At 48.2% G+C, this 25867-nt stretch overlaps 1 protein-coding gene and 1 long non-coding RNA gene across 7 annotated transcripts in view; both read right to left on the bottom strand.

The window, feature by feature from the left end:
• Positions 1 to 24858, bottom strand: part of CRKL (CRK like proto-oncogene, adaptor protein) — a 47918-nt gene extending 23060 nt beyond the window's left edge. For 2 of the 6 annotated variants that reach the window (XR_013398558.1, XM_077948177.1), the window contains exons 1-2: positions 24022 to 24858; positions 1915 to 2380 (exon numbers count right to left, since the gene is read on the bottom strand). Coding sequence is in view for 2 of the 6 variants with exons in the window: in XM_077948177.1 (XP_077804303.1) it covers positions 1915 to 2380; positions 24022 to 24332 (777 nt within the window). In the remaining 4 variants the exon portion in view is untranslated. 6 annotated transcript variants of the gene reach the window in all.
• On the bottom strand, positions 13832 to 19597 carry LOC144331956 (uncharacterized). The gene is made up of 2 exons (XR_013399576.1): positions 19135 to 19597; positions 13832 to 13989 (listed from the first exon to the last, which is right to left on the bottom strand). It is a non-coding gene; the product is annotated as an uncharacterized LOC144331956 (long non-coding RNA).
• Positions 24859 to 25867: the final 1009 nt, after the last annotated feature.

Below are 25867 nucleotides of genomic sequence, written 5' to 3'. Positions count from 1 at the left end.
TTTTGAGATAGGGTCTCACCCTATTGCCCAGGCTTAAATGCAGTGGCATGATCACTGCAACCTCTAATTCCCCGGTTCAAGCAATTGTTCCACCTCAGTCTCCTGAGTAGCTGAGGCTACAGGCGTGTGCCCACCACGTCTGCCTAATTTTTGTATTTTTTGGTAGAGACAGGGTTTCATCATGTTGGCCAGGCTGGTCTCAAACTCCAGACCGCAAGTTATCCACCAGCTTCGCTCTCCCAATGTGCTGGGATTACAGGCATGAGCCACTGTGCCCAGCTGAGAAAGAGTCTTTTTAAAAAGTAATGTTTAGTTAAGAGAAAATGACATGGCTGAGTGCGGAGGCTCACGCCTGTCATCCCAGCACTCGGGGAGGCTGAGGCAGGCGGATCACCTGAGGTCAGGAATTCGAGACCAGCCTGGCCAACATGGTGAAACCCCCGTCTCTACTAAAAATACAAAAACTAGCCGGGCATAGTGGTGCGTGCCTGTAGTCCCAGCTACTCGGGAGGCTGAGGCAGGAAAATCTCTTGAACTCAGGAGGCGGAGGTTGCAGTGAGCCAAGATCACGCCACTGCACTCCAGCTTAGGCAACAAGGCAACAGAGCAAGACTCTGTCTCAAAAGAAAAAGAAAAAGAAAAAGAAAAGAAAATGACTTGGTAATTAAAATGTTCAAGTTCTATATCATGCTATTGTAATTTACAAAACCTGTAACAAGCAAGGGCTGATGTATTTTAAAATCATTCCTCTATGGCTGGGCGTGGTCATACATGTCTGTAATCCCAGCACTTTGGGAGGCCGAGGCAGGCAGATCGCCTGAGGTCAGGAGTTCAAGACCAGCCTGGCCAACATGTTGAAACCCCATCTCTACTAAAAATACAAAAATTCGATGGGCAGGCTGGCAGGCATCTGTAATCCCAGCTACTTGGGAGGCTGAGACAGGATAATCATTTCAACCCGGGAGGTGGAGGTTGCAATGAGCCAAGATCATGCCACTGTGCTGGAGCCTGGGTGACAAAGCGAGACTCCATCTCAAAAAAAATCATTCCTGGGCCGGGCACGGTGGCTCACACCTGTAATCTCAGCACTTTGGGAGGCCGAGACAGGTGGATCACGAGGTCAGGAGATCGAGACCATCCTGGCTAATACGGTGAAACTCCGTCTCTACTAAAAATACAAAAAATTAGCTGGGCATGGTGACAGGTGCCTGTAGTTCCAGCTACTCGGGAGACTGAGGTAGGAGATGGCGTGAACCCGGGAGGCAGAGCTTGCAGTGAGCAGAGATCGCGCCACTGCACTCCAGCCTGGGTGACAGAGCAAGACTCTGTCAAAAAAAAAATTAATTCCTCTACCAAGTTCAAGAGAAATTCTAAGACATTTTCATATTTCTCAACTGATTCCAATGTTAGAAATACAGAACCATACAAGTAGCTATGCATCTGTATGCTGATTTTGCCTCTAGGTCATGGGTCTTCCTTAATTATTATCTTTCCTTACTGGAAGAAAAACCAATGACTGCAAAACTAAATCTGTTAGGCTTTGGGAACAAAAAAGAGCAAGGAGGCTGAGAATGTGGGACAAACAAGGAATAGGAAAGAAGAAAACAACCTGTGAAACACTAATAACAGGCCGGGCACGGTGGCTCATATCTGTCACCCCAGTACTATGGGAGGTTGAGGTAGGAGGATTTGCTTGAGGCCAGGATGTCGAGATCAGCCTGGGCAAACAACTCTTTTTAACAGAGACCTTGTCTCTGTAAAAAAATTTAAACATGAAATGCTAACAGTGCGTATCTCCCAAAATCATCTAAGTGCTCTAATTCCATGAATATAAGCTTAAATGAGCAGAAACTAAAACTAAAAATTAAAACCAAATGTCAAAGGACCCAAAAAGCTAGTCTGAACAGATTTTACCTCTAATGCCAAGGCAGTCTTGTCATAAGCACAGGGTACTCTTTTCTGGATTGCTTTCGCAAAGACAGGTCCATTCTGTGTGGATGGCAAAGGGGTGATTGCTGCCCCAGGAGAACCGGAAACTGCAGGTAGAGGAGTTGTGGTCTGAGGTTGAGCGTACGCATGAGCAGGTTCTGGGATCCCATAACTGTTGGAATTCCTATTTCCATGCTTTCCGTGTGGTGAGGATCTCACAAGCTTTTCGACATAAGGGACAGGAATCATCCCAACCCGGCCATCCTTGTTCCGGGCACTCCACCACTGTTCTTCAGGCTTCTCTATTATCACTAGGATCTCACCCTTTTTAAACGGCAGGTCTTCGGCATCATTTCCAGGAAAATCATACAGAGTCCGTACATATTCCAGATTATCTTCTGCTGTAGGCAGGTTGGGTGCTGAGACAGAGCCCATTGGTGGGCTTGGATACCTTAAGAGAGAAAGAAAATTACTATAAGAGAAAAATCTTACTCTAAGCCAGTGCCTGTCAAACTTCTTAATAAACCACTTTCCTCTACAATAAATTATTTTCCTTTTCTTTTTTTTTTTGAGACAAGTTTCGCTCTTGTTGCCCATGCTGGAGTGCAATAGCGTGATCTCAGCTCACTGCAATCTCTGCCTCCCTGGTTCAAGTGATTCTTCTGCCTCAGCCTCCCGAGTAGCTGGGGTTACAGGCACCCACCACCATGCCCGGGTAATGTTTTTTTGTATTTTTAGTAGAGAAGGGTTTTCACCATGTTGGCCAAGTTGGTCTTGAACTCCTGACATTGGGTGATCCATGCACCTCAGCCTCCCAAAGTGCTGGGGATTACAGGCATAAGCCACCACACCTGGCCCCTACTTTTTTTTTTTTTTTGGAGACGGAGTCTTGCTCTGTTGCCCAGGCTGGAGTGCAGTGGCGGGATCTCAGCTCACCGCAACCTCTGCCTCCCAAGTTCAAGCAATTCTCCTGCCTCAGCCTCCTGAGTAGCTGGGACTACAGGCACATGCCACCATGCCCCGCTAATTTTTTCTATTTTTTAGTAGAGACGGAATTTCACCTTGTTAGCCAGGATGGCCTCGATCTCCTGACCTCGTGATCCACCTGCCTCGGCCTCCCAAAGTGCTGGGATTATAGGTGTGAGCCACCGAGCCCAGACTTTTTTTTTTTTGAGACAGAATCTTGCTCTGTCACCCAGGTGGAGTGCAGTGGCGCAATCTCAGTTCACTGCAACCCCTGCCTCCGGTGTTCAAGTGATTCTTCTGCCTCAGCCTTCCGACTAGCTGAGATTACAGATGTGCAACACCATACCCAGATAAATTTTGTGTTTTTAGTAGAGACAGGATTTTGGCATATTGGCCAGGCTGGTCTCAAACTCCTGGCCTCAAGTGATCCACCTGCCTCAGCCTCCCAAAGTGCTGGGATTACAGGTGTGAGCCACCATGCCAGGCCTTATTTTCCTTTCTATATTCTTAGTAGTTAAGAAGGTTCTATCATGCTGTAATTTTTGTAGTCTGTACTGTCCCAGAAGTTACTATTCTGAATGTCTTTTCAAATTACAAGTATATACACACACATACACTTCATCTCTGTTTTACAGAAACCTTTTGATTACACAGAGATACCTGGTTTAAATTTATTTTTATAATCTCAAGTAAGTTCGGAAGCTGCCTTCCTTTGGACCCTTGTCACAACCACCACACACTCTTCCTCCCACTCCTAATCTATGGCTTATACATCCTGCACACTTCCCTGGACACACAGAAAATGACAAAGGCCTCTACCTCTGGCCCCTTGAAAAAAAAGGAACAAAAAAGGGCTTACAGACTTGCCAAGTTAAAAACAATAAATCTACCAGGAGTGGTGGCTCAGAACTGTAATCCCAGCACTTTGGGAGGCCAAGGCAGGCAGATCACTTGGAGACCTGCGGAGGCCAAGGCAGGCAGATCACTTGGGGACCTGCCTGTCCAACATATCAAAACCCTGTCTCTACTAAAAAGACAAAAAATTAGCTGGGCATGGTGGCACACACCTGGGGTCCCAGATACTCAAGAGGCTGAGGCAGAAGCATTACTTGAGCCCAGGAGTTAGAAGCTGCAGGGAGCTATGACTGCATCATTACACTCCAGCCTGGACAACAGAACAAGACTATGTCTCAAAACATAAATAAGGCCGGGCGCGGTGGCTCAAGCCTGTAATCCCAGCACTTTGGGAGGCCGAGGAGGGTGGATCACGAGGTCAGGAGATCGAGACTATCCTGGCTAACATGGTGAAACCCCGTCTCTACTAAAAATACAAAAAACTAGCCGGGCGTGGTGGCGGGCGCCTGTAGTCTCAGCTACTTGGGAGGCTGAGGCGGGAGAATGGCGTGAACCCGGGAGGCGGAGCTTGCAGTGAGCCGAGATCACGCCACTGCACTCCAGCCTGGGAGACACAGCGAGTCTCAAAAAAAACATAAATAAATAAGAGGCCGGGCACAGTGGCTCAGACCTGTAATCCCAGCACTCTGGGAGGCCGAGGCGGGCAGATCACGAGGTCAGGAGATCAAGACCATCCTGGCTAACACGGTGAAACCCCGTCTCTACTAAAAATGCAAAAAATTAGCCAGGTGTGGTGGTAGGTGCCTGTAATCCCAGCTACTCAGGAGGCTGAGGCAGGAGAATGGCATGAACCTGGGAGGCAGAGCTTGCAGTGAGCTGAGATCACGCCACTGCACTCCAGCCTGGGCGACAGAGCAACACTCTGTCTCAAAAAAACAAAATAAAAAAAAAAAATAAATAAATAGCTAGCAAGAATAGTAGGAACAGGAGTAATAATAAAGAGATCATACTTATTATCTATGCTAGGCATAGTTTACGGTGTTTGAAGATATTAGATTATTTAATAGTCACAGCAACCCTGTAAGGTAGACGCTGTTATCATTTCCATTTTACAAAGGAGGAGCCAAAGAAGAGGTTAGACTTGAACTCAGGGAGTCTGGTTCTAGACTCCTCACTCATAATGAGCTAATCAGCCTTAGGGATGAACCCTGCATCTGTTAGGTGTATGAGAATGGCATAATGCATGTGAAGCATTCAAAATTACCGACCAGCACCAAGCATTCAATATAACCACATGAACATACACATACCCTTCAAGTACATCACTGCTTCTATTTCTTTCTCTTTTTTTGAGACAGGGTCTTGCTGTCATCCTGGCTGGAGTGCAGCAGCACAACCACAGCTCACTGTAGCTTCTACCTCCCAGGCTCAAGTGATCCTCCCACTTCAGCCTCCTGAGCAGCTGGGACTACAGGCAGTTGCCACCACACACAGCCAATTTTTAAATTTTCTGTAGAGATGGGGGTATCACTATGTTTTCGAGGCTTGTCTTGAACTTCTAGCCTCTAGCAATTCTCCCGCCTTGGCCTCCCAAAGTGTTGGGATTACAGGTGTGAGCCATCACACCCAGCCCCTGCTATTTGAAGAGCCATAGAGATCCTGTGACGAGTCTAGTAAGTACCATATAAATTTCAGACACTATTAAGAGCATAGGCAGTTCCACCTTAAGACTCCATCCAAGAGTATTTTATTATTTGTATAGTTAAAAGCAGTTAGCCAGTGCATGGTGGTTCACGCCTGTAATCCCAGCACTTTGGGAGGCCAAAGTGGGCAGATCACGAGGTCAGGAGATTGAGACCATCCTGGCTAACAGAGTGAAACCCCATCTTTCTACTAAAGATACAAAAAATTAGCCGGGCGTGGTGGCACGCGCCTGTAGTCGCAGCTATTCGGGAGGCTGAGGCAGAAGAATGGTGTCAACCCAGGAGGCAGAGTTTGCAGTGAGCCCAGATCACGCCACTGCACTCCAGCCTGGGCAACAGAGCAAGACTCTGTCTCAAAAAAAAAAAAAAAGGCAGTTAATCCTGGCTGTGTGTGGTGGCTCACTCCTGTAATCCCAACACTTTGAGCTCAGGAGTTCGAGACCACTCTGTCTCTGAAACTGTCTCTACAAAAATACAAAAACTAGCCAGACAAGGTGGTACAAGCCTGTGGTCCCAGCTACTCAGGGGAGGCTAATGTGGGAGGATCACTTGAGCCTGGCAGGCAGAAGCTGAGTGAGTGGAGATTGCATATAAAGCACTCCAGCCTAGACGACAGAGCAGGACCCTGTGTCAAAAAAAAAAAAAAAAAAAAAGCAGTCCTACAAGAGAACACTTAATATAGCTTCAGTGGGGGATTAACACTGATGAAATCCATTTACCCAGGTATCCACTGGCCCTACTAAGAATTTGGGAGCCAGATGCTGTGCTTTGTTCTGCACCTGTAGTCCCAACTACTAGGGGGGCTGAGGTGGGAGAATGGCCCTGTCATCCCAGCACTTTGGGAGGCCAAGGCAGGCAGATCACCTGAGGTCAGGAGTTTGAGACCAGCCTGGCCAACATGGTGAAACCCCACCTCTACTGAACATACAAAAAATTAGCGAAGTGGCCGGGCGCGGTGGCTCACGCCTGTAATCCCAGCACTTTGGGAGGCCGAGACGGGCGGATCACGAGGTCAGGAGATTGAGACCATCCTGACTAACACGGTGAAACCCTGTCTCTACTAAAAATACAAAAATTAGCCGGGCGCGGTGGCAGGCGCCTGTAGTCCCAGCTACTCGGGAGGCTGAGGCAGGAGAATGGCGGGAACCCGGGGAGGCGGAGCTTGCAGTGAGTGGAGATCGCGCCACTGCACTCCAGTCTGGGTGACAGAGCGAGACTCCGTCTCCAAAAAAAAAAAAAAAAAAAAAAAAATTAGCGAAGTATTGTGGTGCACGCCTGTAGTTCCAGCTGCCCGGGAGGCTGAGGCAGGAGAATCGCTTGAAAACTGGAATCAAAGGTTGCAGTGAGCCTCCAGCTTAAGCTATAAGAGTGAAAAACTCCATCTCAAAAAAAAAAAAAAAAAAGAATTTAGAGGTAAAAAAAAAAGTAAATAAAACCAAGTTCCTCCTCTCAAAAGACTGAATTTAACAGAGAAAGGCAAATGAGAGAACACAGTATAATTAACATGTGTCTCAGCCGGGCATGGTGGCTCACATCTGTAATCTCAGCCCTTTTGGGAGGCCGAGGCAGGTGGATCATTTGAGGTCAAGAGTTCAAGACCAGCCTGGTCAACATGGTGAAACCCCATCTCTACTGAAAATACAAAAATTAGCCTGGTGTAGTACTATGAGTCCATAAGCCCAGCTACTCAAGAGGCAGAGGCAGGAGAATCACTTGAACCTGGGAGGTAGAGGTCGCATGAGTCACTGCACTCCAGCATGAGTGACAGAGCAAGACTCCATCTCAACAACAATAACAACAAACATGTGTCCCAACAGAAGCTGATAGGGTCAAGGAGTACTCAAAGGAAGGAGTTTTGCTAAAGGTCAGGAGAACAAGCTAAGGAGGTGATGCACAGAAAGCTGCTCCTCTTGAAGTTGAATGATTCTGCTGAACACAGGTTCATGTATTTGGTTCTCCATTAGAAATACACTAGAGGCCAGGCGCAGTGGCTCATGCCTGTAATCCCAGCACTCTGGGAGGCCAACGCAGGCGGATTGGGCTGAAGCAGGAGATTTGCTTGAACCCAAGAGGCAGAGGTTATAGTGGGCTGAGACTGTGCCACGGCACTCCAGCTTGGGAGATAGAGTAAGACTGTCTCAAAAAAAGAAAGAAAAAAGGAAAGAAATAGACTAGAGGCCAGGCATGGTGGCTAATGCCTGTAATCCTAGCACTTTGGGAGGCTGAGGCAGGAGGATCCCTTAAGCCCAGGAGCTACAGACCCCATCTCTCTTTAAAAAAAAAAAAAAAAAAGGCCGGGCGCGGTGGCTCACGCCTATAATCCCAGCACTTTGGGAGGCCGAGACGGGCGGATCACGAGGTCAGGAGATCGAGACCATCCTGGCTAACCCGGTGAAACCCCGTCTCTACTAAAAAATACAAAAAAAACTAGCCGGGCGAGGTGGCGGGCGCCTGTAGTCCCAGCTACTCGGGAGGCTGAGACAGGAGAATGGCGGGAACCCGGGAGGCGGAGCTTGCAGTGAGCTGAGATCCGGCCACTGCACTCCAGCCTGGGCGACAGAGCCAGACTCCGTCTCAAAAAAAAAAAAAAAAAAAAAATTAAAAAAAGCTTAACCAAGGGTGGTGGTGATGTGGGGAATAGGGTAAAATCTAAGGGAACCCGTTTAGAAAGTGGCACTCAGGGCCGGGTGCAGTGGCTCAAGCCTGTAATCCCAGCACTTTGGGAGGCCGAGATGGGTGGATCACGAGGTCAGGAGATCGAGACCATTCTGGCTAACATGGTGAAACCCTGTCTCTACTAAAAATACGAAAAAAAGAATCAGCCAGGTGTGGTGGCGGGCGCCTGTAATCCCAGCTACTCAGGAGGCTGAGGCAGGAGAATGGTGTGAACCCGGGAGGTGGAGCTTGCAGTGAGCCGAGATTGCATCACTGCACTCCAGCCTGGGCGACAGAGCGAGACTCCATCTCAAAAATAAAATAAAATAAAAATTAGCCAGGCATGGTGGCGCACACCTGTAGTCCCAGCTACTAGGGAGGCAGAAGCAGGAGAAACTCGAGAGGTGGAGGTTGCAGTGAGCCAAGATTGTGCCCATGCACTCCAGCCTGGGAGACTGGGTGACAGAGGGAGACTTAATTTCCAAAAATAAACAAACAAACAAAAAGTAGCTGGGCTCTAGCAAATGAGGAGAGTCTCTGCCCAGCCGCCCCACTGTCTGGGAAGTGAGGAGCACCTCTGCCCAGTTGCTGCCCCGCCTGGGAAGCAAGGAGTGCCTCTGCCTAGTCCCTGCACTGCCTGCAAAGTGAGGAGCGCCTTCCCCCACAGCCTCCCACTCCACCTTCACCGCCTACACTGTCTGGGAAGTGAGAGGCGCCTCTGCCCAGTTGTTCCCCCACCATCTGGGAAGTGAAGAGCGCCTCTGCCTGGCTGCCCCAGGGTCTGGGAAGTGAGGAGCGCCTCTGCCCGGCCGCTGTGCAACCCTCCAAGTGTGAAGTGACAGCCTTGTGTGTGATCTTTCTGCCCTCCCCAAGTTTGCATTTTCGCGACATTAAAGTTTACTTTTTAATTAAAAAAAAAAAAAAAAGTAGCCGGATATGGTGGCACACACCTCTAATCTCAGCTACTCGGGAAGGTGAGGCACAAGAATCACTTGAGCCTGGGAGGTGGAAATTGCAGTGAACCTAGGTGGCACCACTACACTCTCGCCTAGGCCACAGAACAAGACTCTGACTCAAAAATAAATAAATAAAATGGACTACAGCCCAGTAAGTTCATTCAAATGTTCCCCTACCCAGTCTTCTCACAGCCCTCAGTACACACATTATGCTATTAATTCTCACAGGCACATAACAGGAGCTGGGCTGGCCAAGGCCTTTCAAAGGTCGGCAAATGTTCATAAAGGGTCAGATGGTATCCATTTTAGGCTTTGCAGGCTTCATATGGTCTTTGTCACAAATTCTCAAACTCTTTAAAAATAAAATAATCAGGCCTTGTGCGGTGGCTCACACCTGTGAGCCCAGCACTTTGGGAGGCCAAGGCGGGCAGATCACCTGAGGTCAGGAGTTTGAGACCAACCTGGCCAACATGGTGAAATCCCATCTTTACTAAAAATACAAAAAATTAGCCAGGCGTGGTGGCACATGCCTGCAGTCCCAGCTACTCGGGAGACTGAGGCACGAGAATCGCTTGAACCCAGGAGGCAGAGGTAGCAGTGAGCAGAGATTGCGCCACTGCACTCCAGCCTGAGCAACAGAGTGAGATTCCATCTCAAAACTATAATCATTCTTAGCTCCAGTACACTGTACAAAAATTACTGGCCAGGCACGGTGGCTCACACCTGTAATCTCAGCACTTTGGGAGGCCAAGGCGAGCAGATCACAAGGTCAGCAAATCGAGACCACGGTGAAACCCCGTCTCTACTAAAAATACAAAAAATTAGCCGAGCATGGTGGTGGGCACCTGTAGTACCAGCTACTCAGAGAGGCTGAGGCAGGAGAATGGTGCGAACCCGGGAGGCGGAGCTTGCAGTGAGCTGAGATCACACCACTGCACTCCAGCCACGGCGACAGATCGAGACTCCATATCAAAAAAATTAATTAATTAATTAAAAAATTATCTATGGCTGGGCACTGTGGCTCACGCCTGTAATCTCAACACTTTGGGAAGCCAAGATGTGCAGATCACCTAAGGTCAGGAGTTCGAGACCAACCTGGCCAACATGGTAAAACCTATCTCTACTAAAATTACAAAATATTAGCTGGGCGTGGTGGCGCACGCCTGTAATCCCAGCTATTTGAGAGGCTGAGGCAGGAAAATCACCTGAATCCGGGAGGCAGAGGTTGTAATGAGCCAAGATTGCGTCACTGTAATTCTAGCCTGAGACAGAGTAAGACTCTATCTCAAAAAAAAAAAAAGGAAAAAAAGGGCCATGCATGTGGTGGCTCACGCCTGTAATCCCAACACTGGGAGGCCGAGGTGGGAGGATCACTTGAGGTCAGGAGTTCGAGACCAACCTGGCCAACATAACAAAACCCTGTCATTACTAAAAATACAAAAATTAGCCAGGTGCGGTGGTATGCACCTGTAGGCCCAGCTACTTGGGAGGCTGAGGCAAGAGAATTGCTTGAACCTGGGAGGCAGAGGTTGCAATGAGCCGAGATCACGCCACTGCACTCCAGCCTGGGTGACAGAGCGAGACTCTGTCTTTAAAAAAAAAAAAAAAAAAAAAAAGATAGCCAAGCCCATTCATTTTTGTACTGTCTATGACTGTTTTTCGCTACAAGGGCATAGTTGAGTAGTTGGACAGAGACCCTATGGAAAAGCTGAAAATATTTAAAATCTGACCCTTGCTGGGCGTGGTGGCTCAAGCCTGTAATCCCAGCACTTTGGGAGGCCGAGACAGGGGGATCACGAGGTCAGGAGATCGAGACCATTGTGGCTAACACGGTGAAACCCCATCTCTACTAAAAATACAAAACAAATTGCTGGGCGAGGTGGTGGGTGCCTGTAGTCCCAGCTACTCGGGAAGCTGAGGCAGGAGAATGGCGTGAACCCGGGAGGCGGAGCTTGCAGTGAGCCGAGATCGCGCCACCGCACTCCAGCCTGGGCGACAGAGCGAGACTCCGTCTCAAAAAAAATAAAAATAAAAATAAAATAAAATAAAATAAAATAAAATCTGACCCTTTACTCAACAGTTTGCTGATCCCTCGTTTAAATTCCTGGGTCAGGGAGGCAGTGTGTTTTTCAACTTCTTTGCTTCCCTGGTGAGGGGTATGTCTGTGTACAAATATGATAAAGATAGTTTCTACTTCCCTCCACTACTATACTGCTATAGTGACCTTGGGGCTCATTTTCTGTGTTAGTATCTGCAGAGATATTCATAAATTTGACAGCAAATCAATCTCACCAGTCATAACCCTGACATAAATTCCAAGTCCTATGCCCTATATTCTCAAACTTATTTATTCATCAAACTCCCCTGAAAATTACACATTAGTTCCACTGAAGAGATAAATGTATGTTGCTCCATGTCAGATATCTTAGCCTTTCCATTAGATCCCACTGTCTAAAGAAATATGAAGCACATTCATCAGAAAAATTTATTGCTTCTCAATTATTTATTTGTTCTTTGAGCAAGGTTGAAAATAGCACCCTCCCCCAACTTCCCTTTAAAACATAAAGGGTTGCCCAGGCGCGGTGGCTCAAGCCTGTAATCCCAGCACTTTGGAAGGTCGAGGCAGGTGGATCATGAGGTCAGGAGTTCGAGACCAGCCTGGCCAATATGGTGAAACCCCATCTCTACTAAAAATACAAAAATTAGCTGGGTGTGGTGGCACGTGCCTGTAGTCCCAGCTACTAAGGAGGCTGAGGCATGAGAATCGCTTGAACCTCGGAGGCGGAGGTTGCAGCGAGCCGAGATCATACCACTGCACTCCAGCCTTGGTGACAAACGGAGATTCCGTCTCAAAAAATAAATAAGCCAGGTGCAGTGGCTCACGCCTGTAATCTCAGCACTTTGGGAGGCCAAGGCGGGCAGATCACAAGAGGTCGGGAGTTCAAGACCAGCCTGACCAACATGGAGAAACTCATTCTCTACTAAAAATACAAAATTAGCTGGGTATGATGGCACAGACCTGTAATCCCAGCTACTTGGGAGGCAGAGGCAGGAGAATCACTTGAACCCAGGAGGTAGAGGTAGTGAATCGAAATCGCGCCATTGCACTCCAACCTGGGCAACAAGAGTGAAACTCCATCTCAAAATAAATAAATAAATAAACAAATAAAAATAAAATAAAGGCCGGCCACGGTGGCTCATGCCTGTAATCCCAGCACTTTGGGAGGCCAAGGCAGGCGGATCAAGAGGTCAGGAGATGGAGACCATCCTGGCTAACACGGTGATACCCCGTCTCTACTAAAAATACAAAAAAATTAGCTGGGCGTGGTGGTGCATGCCTGTAGTCCCAGCTACTCCAGAGGCTGAGGCAGGAGAATGGCATGACCCAGGAAGGAGAGCTTGCAGTGAGCCGAGATCGCGCCACTGCACTCCAGTCTGGGCAACAGAGCAAGACTCCGCCTCAAAAAAATAAAAATAAAATAAAATGTACAGGGTTTTCCAAGCCCATTCAAACACCCTTGACCATACTTCTCACTTTTTGCTTATTGTCCACTGCACACTTTGAGCAGCAAAGCCCCAGACAACTAATTCGTAACTGAATTTTCTTATCTGATGATAATGAATCTCTCAGCTCTTTTGGTTAAAAGCATTCTCAGTTTCTACATGTATAAACCATACACAAAACATCTTTAAACCAAGTTTTAATATGTTCTAAGCTTAAAATCTCCTTATGCAAGCTAAGAACCAATACAATCAACTTCTGGAAAAAGGAAGTTTCAAAGGTGCTGGTAATATTCTTTTTTTTTTTTTTGAGATGGGATCTCATTTTGTTGCTTAGGCTGGAGTGCAGAGGCACAATCATGGCTCACTGCAGCCTCAACCTCCAAAGCTCAAGCGATCTTCCCACCTCAGTCTTCTTCGTAGCTGGGACTACAGGTGCATGCCACCACATCTGATTAATTTTTGTATTTTTTGTAGAAACAGGTTCTTGCCATGTTGCCCAAGCTGGTCTTGAACTCACTGCGCTCAAGCGATCTTCCCACCTCGGCCTCCCAAAGTCCTGGGATTACAGTCTGGGCCACCATGCCTGGCCAATGTTCTATTTTTTTTTTTTTTAAAGGGAGCACAGTGATGATAGTTTTTTGTTTGTTTTTTTAATTTTTTGAGATAGCGTCTTGCTCTGTTGCCCAGGCTGCGGTGCAGCAGTATGATCATGGCTCACTACAGCCTTGACCTCCCAGGCTCAAGTGATCCTCCCACATCAGCCTCCCGTGTAGCTGGGACTACAGGCATGAGCCACCATGCCCAGCTAATCCTTAATTTTTTTGCAGAGATGGGGGTTTATGTTGGCTGGTCTTGAACTCTTGGGCTCAAACAATCTTCCTACCTCAGCCTCCCCAGTATTTGGGACTACAGGTGCATGCCACCACACCCAGCTTACATATACTTTTTTTCTTTCTTTTTTTCTTTTCTTTTTTTTTTTCTTTTGAGACTGAGTCTCTCTATTGCCCAGGCTCGAGTGTAGTGGTGTGATCTCGACTCACCACAACCTCTGCCTCCCGGGTTCAAGCGATTCTCATGCCTAAGCCTCCCCAGTAGCTGGGATTACAGGGCCTCACTACTGCCCGGCTAATTTTGTATTTTTAACAGAGATGGGTTTCACATGTTGGCCAGGCTGGTCTTAAACTCCTTACCTCAAGTGATCTGCCTCCCTCAGCCTCCCAAAGTGCTGGGATTACAGGCATGAGCCAACGTGCCCAGACTTACTCTTTTTTTGTGTTTTGTTTTGTTTTTTTGAGACAGAGTCTCGCTCTGTTACCCAGACCGGAGGGTAGTGGTGCAGTCTCAATTCACCGCAACCTCCACCTCCCGGGTTCAAGCAATTCTCCTGCCTCAGCCTCCCAAGTAGCTGGGATTACAGGTGCCTACCACCATGTCTGGCTAATTTTTGTCTTTTTAGTAGAGATGGGGTTTCACCACGTTGGCCAGGCTGGTCTCCAACTCCTGACCTCAAGTGATCCACCCGTCTTGGCTTCCCAAAGTGCTGAGATTACAGGTGTGAGCCACCGCACCCGGCCGCCTTACTCTTTTCCATGTATGAAATATTTCACAGTTAAAAACAAACAAAAAACACCGGTAGAAAAATTAATTTTAGCTAGGTGCAGTGGCTGGCTCATGTCTGTAATCCCAGCACATCAGGGGGCCGAGGCAAGTGGATCACCTGAGGTCAGGAGTTAGAGACCAGCCTGGTACAATGTGGTGAAACCCCATCTCTACTAAAAATACAAGACTTAGCCGGGCGTAGTGGTGGGCGCCTGTAATCCCAGCTACTCAGGAGGCTGAGGCAGGAGAATTACTTGAACCTGGGAGGTGGAGGCTGCAGTGAGCCAAGATCACGCCACTGCACTCCAGTCTGGGCGACAGAGCAACACTGTCTCAAAAAAAAAAAAAAAAAAAGGCCGGGCGCAGTGGCTCAAGCCTGTAATCCCAGCACTTTGGGAGGTCGAGACGGGCGGATCACGAGGTCAGGAGATCGAGACCATCCTGGCTAACACAGTGAAACCCCGTCTCTACTAAAAAATACAAAAAACTAGCCGGGCGAGGTGGCGGGCGCCTGTAGTCCCAGCTACTCGGGAGGCTGAGGCAGGAGAATGGCGTAGACCCGGGAGGCGGAGCTTGCAGTGAGCTGAGATCCGGCCACTGCACTCCAGCCTGCGCGACAGAGCGAGACTCCGTCTCCAAAAAAAAAAAAAAAAAAAAATTCAATTCCAAGATAAGCTAAGTACTTCTCTAGTGAAACTACTTTTAACCACCATTCTTCTTTTTTTTTTTTTTTTTTTTTTGAGACGGAGTCTTGCTCTGTCACCCAAGCTGGAGTGCAGTGGTATTATCTTGGCTCACAGCAACCTCTGCCTCCCAGGTTGAAGCGATTCTCCTGCCTCAGTCTCTTGAGCAGCTGGGACTGCAGGCACACACCACCACGCCCAGTTAATTTTTTATAATTTAGTAGAGATGGGGTTTCTTTTCTTTTTTTTTTCTGAGACGGAGTCTCGCTCTGTCACCCAGGCTGGAGTGCAGTGGCCGGATCTCAGCTCACTGCAAGCTCCGCCTCCTGGGTTTACGCCATTCTCCTGCCTCAGCCTTCCGAGTAGCTGGGACTACAGGCGCCCACCACCGCGCCCAGCTATGGTTTTTTGTATTTTTTAGTAGAGACGGGGTTTCACCATGTTAGCCAGGATGGTCTCGATCTCCTGACCTCGTGATCCACCCGTCTCGGCCTCCCAAAGTGCTGGGATTACAGGCTTGAGCCACCGCGCCCAGCCTAGAGATGGGGTTTCACCATGTTGCCCAGGCTAGTCTCAAACTCCTGAGTTCAGGCAATCCACCTGCCTTGGCCTCCCAAGGCGCTAGGATTACAGATGTGAACCAGCCACTGCACCTAGCTAAAATTACACGCCCAGCCAGTAACCACCATTCTTTATCACTGACCAGCATTTAACGCCAAGGTCCCCTTCCTTCTGTCCCTGGGCTTTCAGGGCATCACTAATGGCTCCTCCTCCTATGCTTGTGGCTGCCACTCCTTCCACAGCTTCTCTTCCTCTACTTATTCCTGTTCTGCCTGCTCATTCTGGGTGATCCTATCTAAGCTGAGATTCCCAAATCTATGTGTATTCAGCCCTTACCTCTCTTCTCAATAACAAACCCATCAGATTGCTGAATACCACCTAGCTTCCAGAAGGTACCTCAAAGAAAGATTCTTTCTGTTGAAAAGAATCACCCCCCACCCTGATCCCTTTCTCTTCTCTCAAAGGTACCACTCAATCCTCTCTGAAGTCATCATACCTCTTCCCTCACCTTCTATGTGCCACTTTACATTCCTATGGCATTTGACCTTGGCTCAGCTTCTCAGGGTCCCTCTCTAGTAAGAGAATTAGTCCTTCAGATCTTTCCCCACCCAGAGCAGTTTCTCAAAAGTAAAACTCATCAGTTCTCCTTTTAAAATTTGACAGTTCTCTTTTTAAAAACCTTAGATGGCTCCCATTGTTAAACTCATTTACAAGGCACAGGAGGCCCTTTACAAGTTGGCTTTATCTTTCCTTCCTAGGTTCCCGCCCATCATTTACATTAATTATAACTGTGTCTTTACCAGCAGGCACTGCCACCACCTCTTCTACCTCGTATACTTGTTCTCATCCTTAAAGAATCAGTTGAGGGCCGGGTGCAGTGGCTCATGCCTGTAATCCCAGCACTTTGGGAGGCCAAGACGGGCGGATCACGAGGTCAAGAGATCGAGACCATCCTGGCTAACACGGTGAAACCCCGTCTCTACTAAAAAAAATATAAAAAACTAGCCGGGCGGGGTGGCGGGCGCCTGTAGTCCCAGCTACTCGGGAGGCTGAGGCAGGAGAATGGCATAAACCCGGGAGGCGGAGCTTACAGTGAGCTGAGATCCAGCCACTGCGCTCCAGCCTGGGCCGCAACAGAGCAAGACTCCTCTCAAATAAAAAAAAGAATCAGTTGAAGAGCATCTCCTCTTTCAAGCCTTTCCCCACCTCTCAGGTACAGTTGATGACCTTTGCTTTTAAGCTGTCATGGCATTCTATTTTAATTTTTTCAATAGACCAAGCTTCTCAAAGACAAAAAACAAAAACAAAAACATGGTTTACTTCCAGTAGATGCCAAGAGTCTAGCAGTGAGTTTTGGTATATAGTAGGCCTCCATATATCAAAGAAATTCCCTTTCCAATTTCCCTCCTTTTCTGTTTCCGAAAGCATAAAAGCTCGGATATTTGAATTACCTAACTATGGTTTAATTCTATCAGAAAATTGGTGTGACAGAATTCGAATACTGTTGAGTGTGCCTTCAAAGCCTCTTCTCACGTTCATTCCAGGTGAGTTGCTATGTGCCTAGTGGCCCCACCTAACCTGTTATGATTTTAGCTCAGATTCAACTCAAGTTAATCTGAATTCCCCAATAATAGGCTGTGTCCCCTTTTACTTATCTGAAATAATTAAAATAATGTTTTTGTTTTTTGTTTTTCCGAGACGAAGTGTTACTCTGTTGCCCAAACTGGAGTGCAGTGGCGCAATCCTGGCTCACTGCAACCTCAGGCTCCCTGGTTCAAGCGATTCTCCTGTCTCAGCCTCCAGAGTAGCTGGGACTACAGGTGCATGCCACCACACCCAGTTAATTTTTGTAGTTTTAGTAGAGACGGAGTTTCACCATGTTGGCCAGGATGGTCTTGATCTCCTGACCTCGTGATCCGCCCGCCTCGGCCTCCCACAGTGCTGGGATTACAGGTGTGAGCCACCACGCCCGGCTGGGAACACAACTCTTAACTGGACAAGATTCCATTCTCAGCATAAGCACAGTGTTCTTGGTTTTTGTTTGTTTTTTTGGAGAGAGTCTCCCTCTGTCATCCAGGATGGAGTCCAGCTGCACGATCTTGGCTCACTGCAACTTCCACCCCCCCCCAATTGCCTCCTCGGTTCAAGTGATTCTCCTGCCTTAGCCTCCCGAGTAGCTGGGACTACAGGAGCACGCCACCATGCCCGGTTAATTTTTTGCATTTTAGTAGAGACGGGGTTTCACCACGTTGCCCAGGCTGGTCTCAAACTCCTGCACTCAGGCAATCCGCCCGCCTTGGCCTCCTAAAGTGCTGGGATTACAGGTGTGAGCCACTGTGCCCGGCCATGTTCTTGTATTTTATCTGAATCAAATTCATATGATTTTAACCACTGGTCAGGAGAAATGCAAAGGGGTTTATTCACAGTGTTGAATTCTATGCTGATTAAAATTACTGGCAATCCTTTCCCCTATTCCCAATTATGGAAGTCTAGACTTGAGTTCTTAAATATTTAGAACAGGGGATGTAAGGAGGAGGCACAACCATGCTTGTTTCCTCCTGTCCCTTCAGGGATTGGCTTCTACTTCACAGGTGTGTGAGGCTCCTTTTCTGGGCTCTCAGGTTAGACTAAGCACCCTTTCTCGGTTCTCCCACAGCTGCTTTACCATGCATGGAAATTAAACACATACAACTTACATTCATTCGTTTATTCATTTTTTGAGACAAAGTCTGGCTCTGTTGCCCAGGCTGAAGTGCAGTGGCACGATCATAGCTCACTGCAGCCTCGACCTCCCAAGCTCAAGCAATCCTTCCACTTCAGCTTCCCAAGTAGCTGGGACTTAAAGGCACATGATACCATGCTCAGCTAATTTTTAAATTTTTTTATAGGAATGGGGTCTCACTATCTTGCCAGGGCTGGTCTCGAACTCCTGGGCTCTAGCGATCCTCCTGCCTTAACCTCCCAAAGTGCTGGGATTACAGGCATGAGCCACCAAGCACAGCTGACATTTTATTTATTTTTTTTAGTAGCCAGGCGCAGTGGCTCACGCCTGTAATCCCAGCACTTTGGGAGGCCGAGGCAGGCAGATCCCCTGAGGTTAAGAGATAGAAACCATCCTGCTCAACATGGTGAAATCCCATCTCCACTAAAAATACAAAAATTAGCCGGGTGTGGTAGCATGCACCTGTAGTCCCAGCTACTTGGGAGGCTGAGGCAGGAGAATCGCTTGAACCAGGGAGGCGGAGGTTGCAGTGAGCCAAAATCGCACCACCGCACTCCAGCCTGGCAACAGAGCAAGACTCCGTCTCAAAAGAAAAAAAAAAAAAAAACGCTGGGTGTGGTGGCTCATGCCTGTAATCCCAGCACTCTGGGAGGCCCAGGGGGCCAGATCATGAGGTCAGGAGACTGAGACCATCCTGGCTAACAGTGAAACCCCATCTCTACTAAAAATACAAAAAGTTACCAGGGCGTGGTGGCGGGCACCTATAGTCCCAGCTACTTGGGAGGCTAAGGCAGAAGAATGGCATGAACCCAGAAGGCAGAGCTTGCAGTGAGCCAAGATCCCGCCACTGCACTCCAGCCTGGGCCACAGAGCAAGACTCCATCTCAAAAAGAGAAAAAAAAAAGTAACCAGTAAGCTCCTCAGAAGCATGATAGAGCTCTCTGATTCAATGTTGGTTCCATATTACTAGGTGCATGCAATGCCCAAAGTCTGCTGAGTACAATACATTATTTTCTTGAAGGGCCAACCTCCTTTAGTTTTTAATGGCAAAATTTTATTTCTTCTAATTTTTCTTTGTAGCCTGAATGTATCTATCGACAAATGGAAAATGTCAAACAAAGCAAGCTACCTTCTTAAGCATTCTGTTGTTAAACTGGAAACAACCCCTATTAAATAAAAAACATTAGAGCTAGGCCAGGTGCGGTGGTTCACACCTGTAATCCCAGCACTTTGGGAGGCCCAGGCAGGTGGATCACTTGAGGTCAAGAGCTCAAGACCAGCCTGGCCAACATGGTGAAACCCTGTCTCTACTAAAAATACAAAAATTAGCCAGGTGTGGCAGTGCATGCTGTAATCCCAGCTACTAGGGAGGATGAGGCAGGAGAATCTTAAACCCCAGAGGTGGAGGTGGCAGTGAGCCGAGATTACACCACTTCACTACAGCCTGGGGGACAGAGCAAGACTTGGTCTCAAAAAATATATAAAGTGAAATGAAATCCATCATAGGAATATCACAAATACAAAAAGCAGTTAAAGATAAAAACACAGAAGATACAAAGTTACAAACATACCAAATCATCCCTTCTTCCCTTTCCCTTCATCCCCACCCACCAGCAAATCAATTTTATCTCCAAAATAGGCACCTCCAAGTCACAGTTCCACTGTCACTATTAGTCACCATCATTTTGTAGCTGGATTACAATAACAGCCCCAGGTCACTCCTCTGCCTCAAATTCCTTCCTTGGAGCCCACAGCACTTTAAATAAAAACCCAATTCCTGACCTTCATCTTTATCTCCAAACTAATTTTTTATGTCCCCTTTCTCCTTTAAGAAACACGCCCGAGCCAGATAGGGTGGCTCACATCCGTAATCCCAGCACTTTGGAGGCCAAGGCAGGTGGATCACGAGGTCAAGATATGGAGACCATCCTGGCCAACATGGTGAAACCCTGTCTCTAGTAAAAATACAAAAATTAGCCAGACATGGTGGCGGACGCCTGTAGTCCCAGCTACTCAGGAGGCTGAGGTAGGAGAACCACTTGAACCCGGGAGGAGGAGGGTGCAGTGAGCCAAGATTGGGCCACTGCACTGTAGCCTGGCCACAGAGTGAGACCTCATCTTCCAAAAAAAAAGAGAAAGGCCGGGCGCGGTGGCTCAAGCCTGTAATCCCAGCACTTTGGGAGGCCGAGATGGGCGGATCACGAGTTCAGGAGATCGAGACCATCCTGGCTAACACGGTGAAACCCCGTCTCTACTAAAATACAAAAAAAAATTAGCCGGGCGAGGTGGCGGGCGCCTGTACTCCCAGCTACTCGGGAGGCTGAGGCAGGAGAATGGCGTGAACCCGGGAGGCGGGGCTTGCAGTGAGCTGAGATCCGGCCATTGCACTCCAGCCTGGGCAACAGAGCTAGACTCCGTCTCAAAAAAAAAAAAAAAAAAAAAAAAGAGAAAGAAACAACACACTCCCAACACAATGGACTTTCTCACCTCAGGACATCTCCATAAGCTTTTCCCTAAACCTGGTAAGCTCTTCCCCTCCTCTCAAGCCAAGCCTTGCCTAGGCAGGGTTCTTCTTTACTCTTAGGTCTTAGCTTCATGCTTTCTCCTACCACACCACCCCGGGTAGGTCCCTCCTGTTATAGTCCTTCAGCCTTGGTTTATTTCCTTCATAGCATTTATTAATCTTACTAGTACTTTATTTTTCTACTTTTCAGTCTGTCTTCTCCACTACAGTAGGAGTTCCACAGGGAGAAAGTATGTCTGTCACACATCCTTCCCAGTACCTACGCTGGGTTATAATTCTCTTATAAACATTTGAACAAAAATATAAAATTAAAAATTATGAAACGTTCCAATAAAAAGGATAAGACTATAACAATGCAAGCCACCAGTCCTTAAATTTCGAGTAGGACATTATTGTTACAAATTTTAGCTATGCAAGATAAACCAAAATATTAGCCAAGAGGTATTAAATTCTGGCTTTAAAAGCTCAGTTTTGATGCCTGAAAAGTTAAGCCACTAAATTTATCCTGTTTGGGATGTGAAGAAGCATTACACTGAGTTTTCCGTTTGGCAAGGCTCTAGTAGTCACTAGCTTTCTATAAAAGGCTAATAACATGTTAAGGCTAAGCCATGAAAACCAGGCTTGGGAGTGGCAATTCGAAGATTCAGTATAACAAAGTAAATTCAGTCAGTATCTAATTCACCCAGCATGGTGATCTCCTTCAGAGATACCTAGGAAAATGAAAAACTAAATTAAAGCAACAGGCCTGAGGCAGAGGGCACAGAGAAGGAGAAACAAAGCTGAACGTGAGGGGGAGGGTCAGAGAAAGGCCCTATCATCTGTGAAGGGACTGGAACAACAGGTAGGATTTCAACAGATGGAGAGCGAGGTGTAGTTAAGGCAGTCAATGAAGAGCCAACAGCTGGAGCAAAGGTGCAAAGGTACAAAGGTATGAGTAAGGAAGGATGGCTACCAGGGAATAAGTGAGCAGCCTAGTAGAGCTGCAGCAAAGGAAGGACGAGAGGAGGCAAAAACAGAATTACATGCTTGTTCTCTAAGAAGACACATGCATGTATGGAAAATTTGGAGGCGATTCTGTGGATAGACAGAAGCAGCATACTTCTTTTCCTCCCTCTAGAAAGAGATTCAAGCCATTAACTCACTTTTTTTCTTTCTTTCTTTCTTTCTTTTTTTTTTTTTTTTTTGAGACAGAGCCTCACTCTGTCGCGGGGCTGTGCAGTGGCGCGATGTCGGCTCACTGCAACCTCCGCCTCCCGTGTTCAAGCAATTCTCCTACCTCAGCCTCCCCAGGAGCTGGGATAACAGATGCCCCCAACTACGCCCAGCAAATATTTTGTATTTGTAGTAGAGACGGGGTTTCACCATGTTGGTCAGGCTGGTCTCGAACTCCTGACCTCGTGATTTGCCTGGCTCGGCTTCCCAAAATGCTGGGATTACTGGCGTGAGCTACCACACCCCGCCATTAACTCGCTTTTTGAAACAGCTGTATTATTAGTATTCATCACCTCAACGTAAGTACATGCATGGCTTAATGAATGCCTGGTATTAATTATATAATTCACTCTCACAAACGAGATGAATAATTTATTCAATCATACTACAAATCTCACTACAGTGGGTTCTAAGATTCTCAACCCCTTAAATTGGAATTATATTGTGCTCAAAGTTGACTGCAACTACCAGCATCTGCCAGGAACCGCATGTTTCACCAATCAGATTCTTGGTGTCCTGGTCTTTGTTATACAGTATTTGATTTATAATCACTTTCTGCCCACTTTTAAAGTCCATTTAGTTCAGTAGTTAATCTTAAAGTCATTATACTATCATGGCTTCTTTTTCTATCCCTATCTCACTATGCAAACAGTTCGTGTCCTTAATTATAATAGCTTTTAATGTTTAAAGTTTAGAGTAATACCCGGTCGACAAATCCATAAAGTCATAAACATTTAACCCTGGAAAAACTGCATCAACACCCAATCCTTTTAAAACAGATGTTTAAGAAATGAACTGGCCAGTTTGTTACTTTAAAAATTCTAGGCAACTTTTCAACTCAAATTTGGGATAATTTAAATAAAAGAAACCTCTGATAAAATCAAAGTGTTACAGGGCAAACACAACAATAAAAACAAATCTTTGTTAAAATGCTTAAGGCAAATTAAAGCAACTAATCAATTAAAATAATGTATTTCACTTGGAAAAGAGACTACTTGGTCACTTTGCATTAATTTAAAAATAAGAGATACTAAGTCATTAGACTTAACACAAAAAGCATGTCTGAAATTGAACTAGGATACAACTCAGTGTAATTCAAAAATTTTCCTTAATAACATTTTAGCCTAATTCCACCTTGGAAATTAATCAGACTAATCTCTGGCCTACTAATGGTCCTTGGGGAGAAAATATTAAATACATTTTCCAAAAAATATCCTCGCTGAAGCCAATGCACCTTATCTTTGTGATTAACGTACTATAAAAGTGGTGGTGTCTGGCCTGCTTCAAACTTGGCACCACAGTATCAAATATATAGTTTTGATATTTTGGTTTCATTTTGTCGACTGTTACAAAGGCTGCAGTCCTGGAGTTAACCTGGAGTTCAGAGATTTGGAGGGAGTACAAGAACCTGGGATAGTGTGCAAACTTGTGTGTACGTGCCTTTGGCGGGGAGGGGTGGGGCTTGGGTGGTGAGTGCTCGGCTATCTCCAGATTCTCAAAGAAGTCTATGGCTAAAAACGGTTTTTGGCCGGGTGCGGTGGCTCATGCCTGTAATCCCAGCATTTTGGGAGACCAAGGCAGGCGGATCATGAGGTCAAGAGATCGGGACCATCCCGGCCAACATGGTGAAACACCGTCTCTACTAAAAATACAAAAATTAGCTGGGCGTGGTGGCGTGAGCCTGTAGTCCCAGCTACTCGGGAGGCTGAGGCAGGAGAATAGCTTGAACCTGGGAGGCCCTCGGAGGTGGCATTGAGCCGAGATCGCACCACTGCACTTCAGCCTGGCGACTCCGTCTCAAAAAAAAGGTTTTTAGGAAAACCAGCAAATCCCTGCATCAGTATTACACCCAGAGAAAGTCACGAAAGGCAAAAAGCGTGCATTTTATGCCACCCCCGTTAAACATTTAAAACGCATCCTCCTGACATTGAGAAACAGCCTCATGAGGAAAATACAAAAAACAAAAACGCATCCTCTTATCCAGTGACCTAGATCCTGACACTAGCTTTCCATTAGGAAGGCCTTCTGGAAAATAATTTGGTTCAGAATGGGGGGAATATGGGTTCAAGCGCGCCCCACCCCCCTACACAAACACCCTTCGACCGACCCGGTTCTCGACCTTCCTCCGCGGTCGGGGCGGGCTCTCGCGTACCTGGGCGCGGGTTCGATGAGAGTGGTGGTGTCCAGGTAGTGGATCTTGTAAAACTCCAGCAGGGCCGGCAAATGGTCAAACTCCTGGTCCCCGATCTTAAAACGGCGGTTGGGCAGCGAGTTGATGATGTAGTGGGAGACCCGCGAGTTCTCGGACACCGACAGCACATAGTCCCCAGGGCAGGTGGAAGAATCGCGGACGAGGAACATACCGTGGCGCTGGCCCTGGAGCCGGGTCTGCGCCTCCTGGCGAGACACCGGCCCCATGTACCAGGCGGAGCGGTCCGAGGAGTCGAACCTGGCAGAGGACATGGTGTCGGGCCGGGGACTCTGCGGCGGTAGGGGCGGCGGCTGTCCTCGCCTGCTCTGCACGCCTTAGCCCGGCAGACGGCTTTGGGGCCGAGGAAGGGCCTCTCGCACACCTCGAGGAGCGCTCAGAGGGCTGGGCCAGCACTTTCCTCTCGGCTCCAGGCCCGCAGCATCCTCCAACGCCGCCCGCCTGCTCCGGGGCCGCCTCACGGAGAGCCGCCCGGGAATGCAGGGCAGAGCCGGGGGGTCAGGGCACGCAAAGCCGAGCCGCAGCTGAGGCCACCCCGGGGTTCTCGGGCTGCTCGGCGTCCCAGGGGTGCCTCCAGTGACTCCCGGCCTGGAACGCGCCGGCGTCGCAGCTCCACGGGTCTTCACCGACCCCCGCCGTCACACGAGGCACCGAACTCGAAGGAGCGTCGCGCCTCCGGGATGGTTTTGCCCAGCTCGTTCCCAATAGCTACAGCAACAAAATGGCGGACGCGGGAGAAGCGGCAGCCACCTCCCCCTCCGCTCAGCGCGCTCCGTCTGCGCACGCGCGGAGCCCCGGCTCCCGGCGGCCGCCGGGGCCCTTCCGTGGCGTCACACAATGCTGCCAATGAGGAGCACCGTCACCACGATCTGGGTGGGCGCTGGTCGCGCCCGCTCCCGCGTTCCGGGAGGAGGCTGAAGAGGCGCCGGCGGTAGGCACTCTCTTCCTGGGCCGCTGCGCGCCGCTGGGGGCGCTGCGGCTGCCGGGTCTCCCAGCGCTGGCAGGAAAACAGCTGGAGCCGAGAGGGAGCGGCGTGTCGAAAACCTGCTTCTGGGAACAAAGCGTAACGTGCAGGCCGAATCGCGGGCCAGGGAGGCGTGGCACTGAGGCGACCTGGCCAGCCTAGGGGCCTGAGGGAGCTCAAGAAGTGACAGGTCACGATGGGCCGAGGTGGCCCAGTAAAGGGATGACTCCAGGGGCAGATGTGACTACCAGATAGGTGACTGAATGACTCAGTCCCCAGGTGGCTTGATAGGCTAAGGAAGCCCTAGTGGCTACGTGACCCGCTAAATGGAGAGAGAGGAGAGAGAAGGTGGGGGTTAGATTGACTCAATTAAGTAGTCAAGGCAGTCCACAATTGGGTAACCTGGCCATCCAGGGCTTTGAACTGTTGAAGGTAAAATGCAAACGCCTCTCGGGCGTGGCCCCGAGGCTTCGCCTGCCCTGGATTATGCCTGCTTCTCCCTATTTATTAATCCCTATTTGTTTTTGTTGTTTTCTATTTTTATTTATTTATTTATTTATTTATTTATTTATTTATTTATTTTGAGACGGAGTCTCACTCTGTCCACAGGTTGGAGTGCAGGGGCGCGATCTCGGCTCACTGCAACCTCCGCCTGCCGGGTTCAGGCGATTCTCCTGCCTCAGCCTCCCGAGTAGCTGGGATTACAGCCATCCGCAGCCATGCCCTGCTAATTTTTGTATTTTTAGTAGAGACGGGGTTTCACCATGTTGGCCAGGCTGGTCTCAAACTCCTGACCTCAGGTGATCTGCTTGCCTCAGCTTCCCA

The sequence above is a fragment of the Macaca mulatta genome, chromosome 10 (assembly GCF_049350105.2).
Source record: "Macaca mulatta isolate MMU2019108-1 chromosome 10, T2T-MMU8v2.0, whole genome shotgun sequence".
NCBI classification, from domain to species: domain Eukaryota; kingdom Metazoa; phylum Chordata; class Mammalia; order Primates; family Cercopithecidae; genus Macaca; species Macaca mulatta.
The sequence above is the reverse complement of the archived record's forward strand: the minus strand, read 5'-3'. Positions and strand labels throughout refer to the sequence as shown.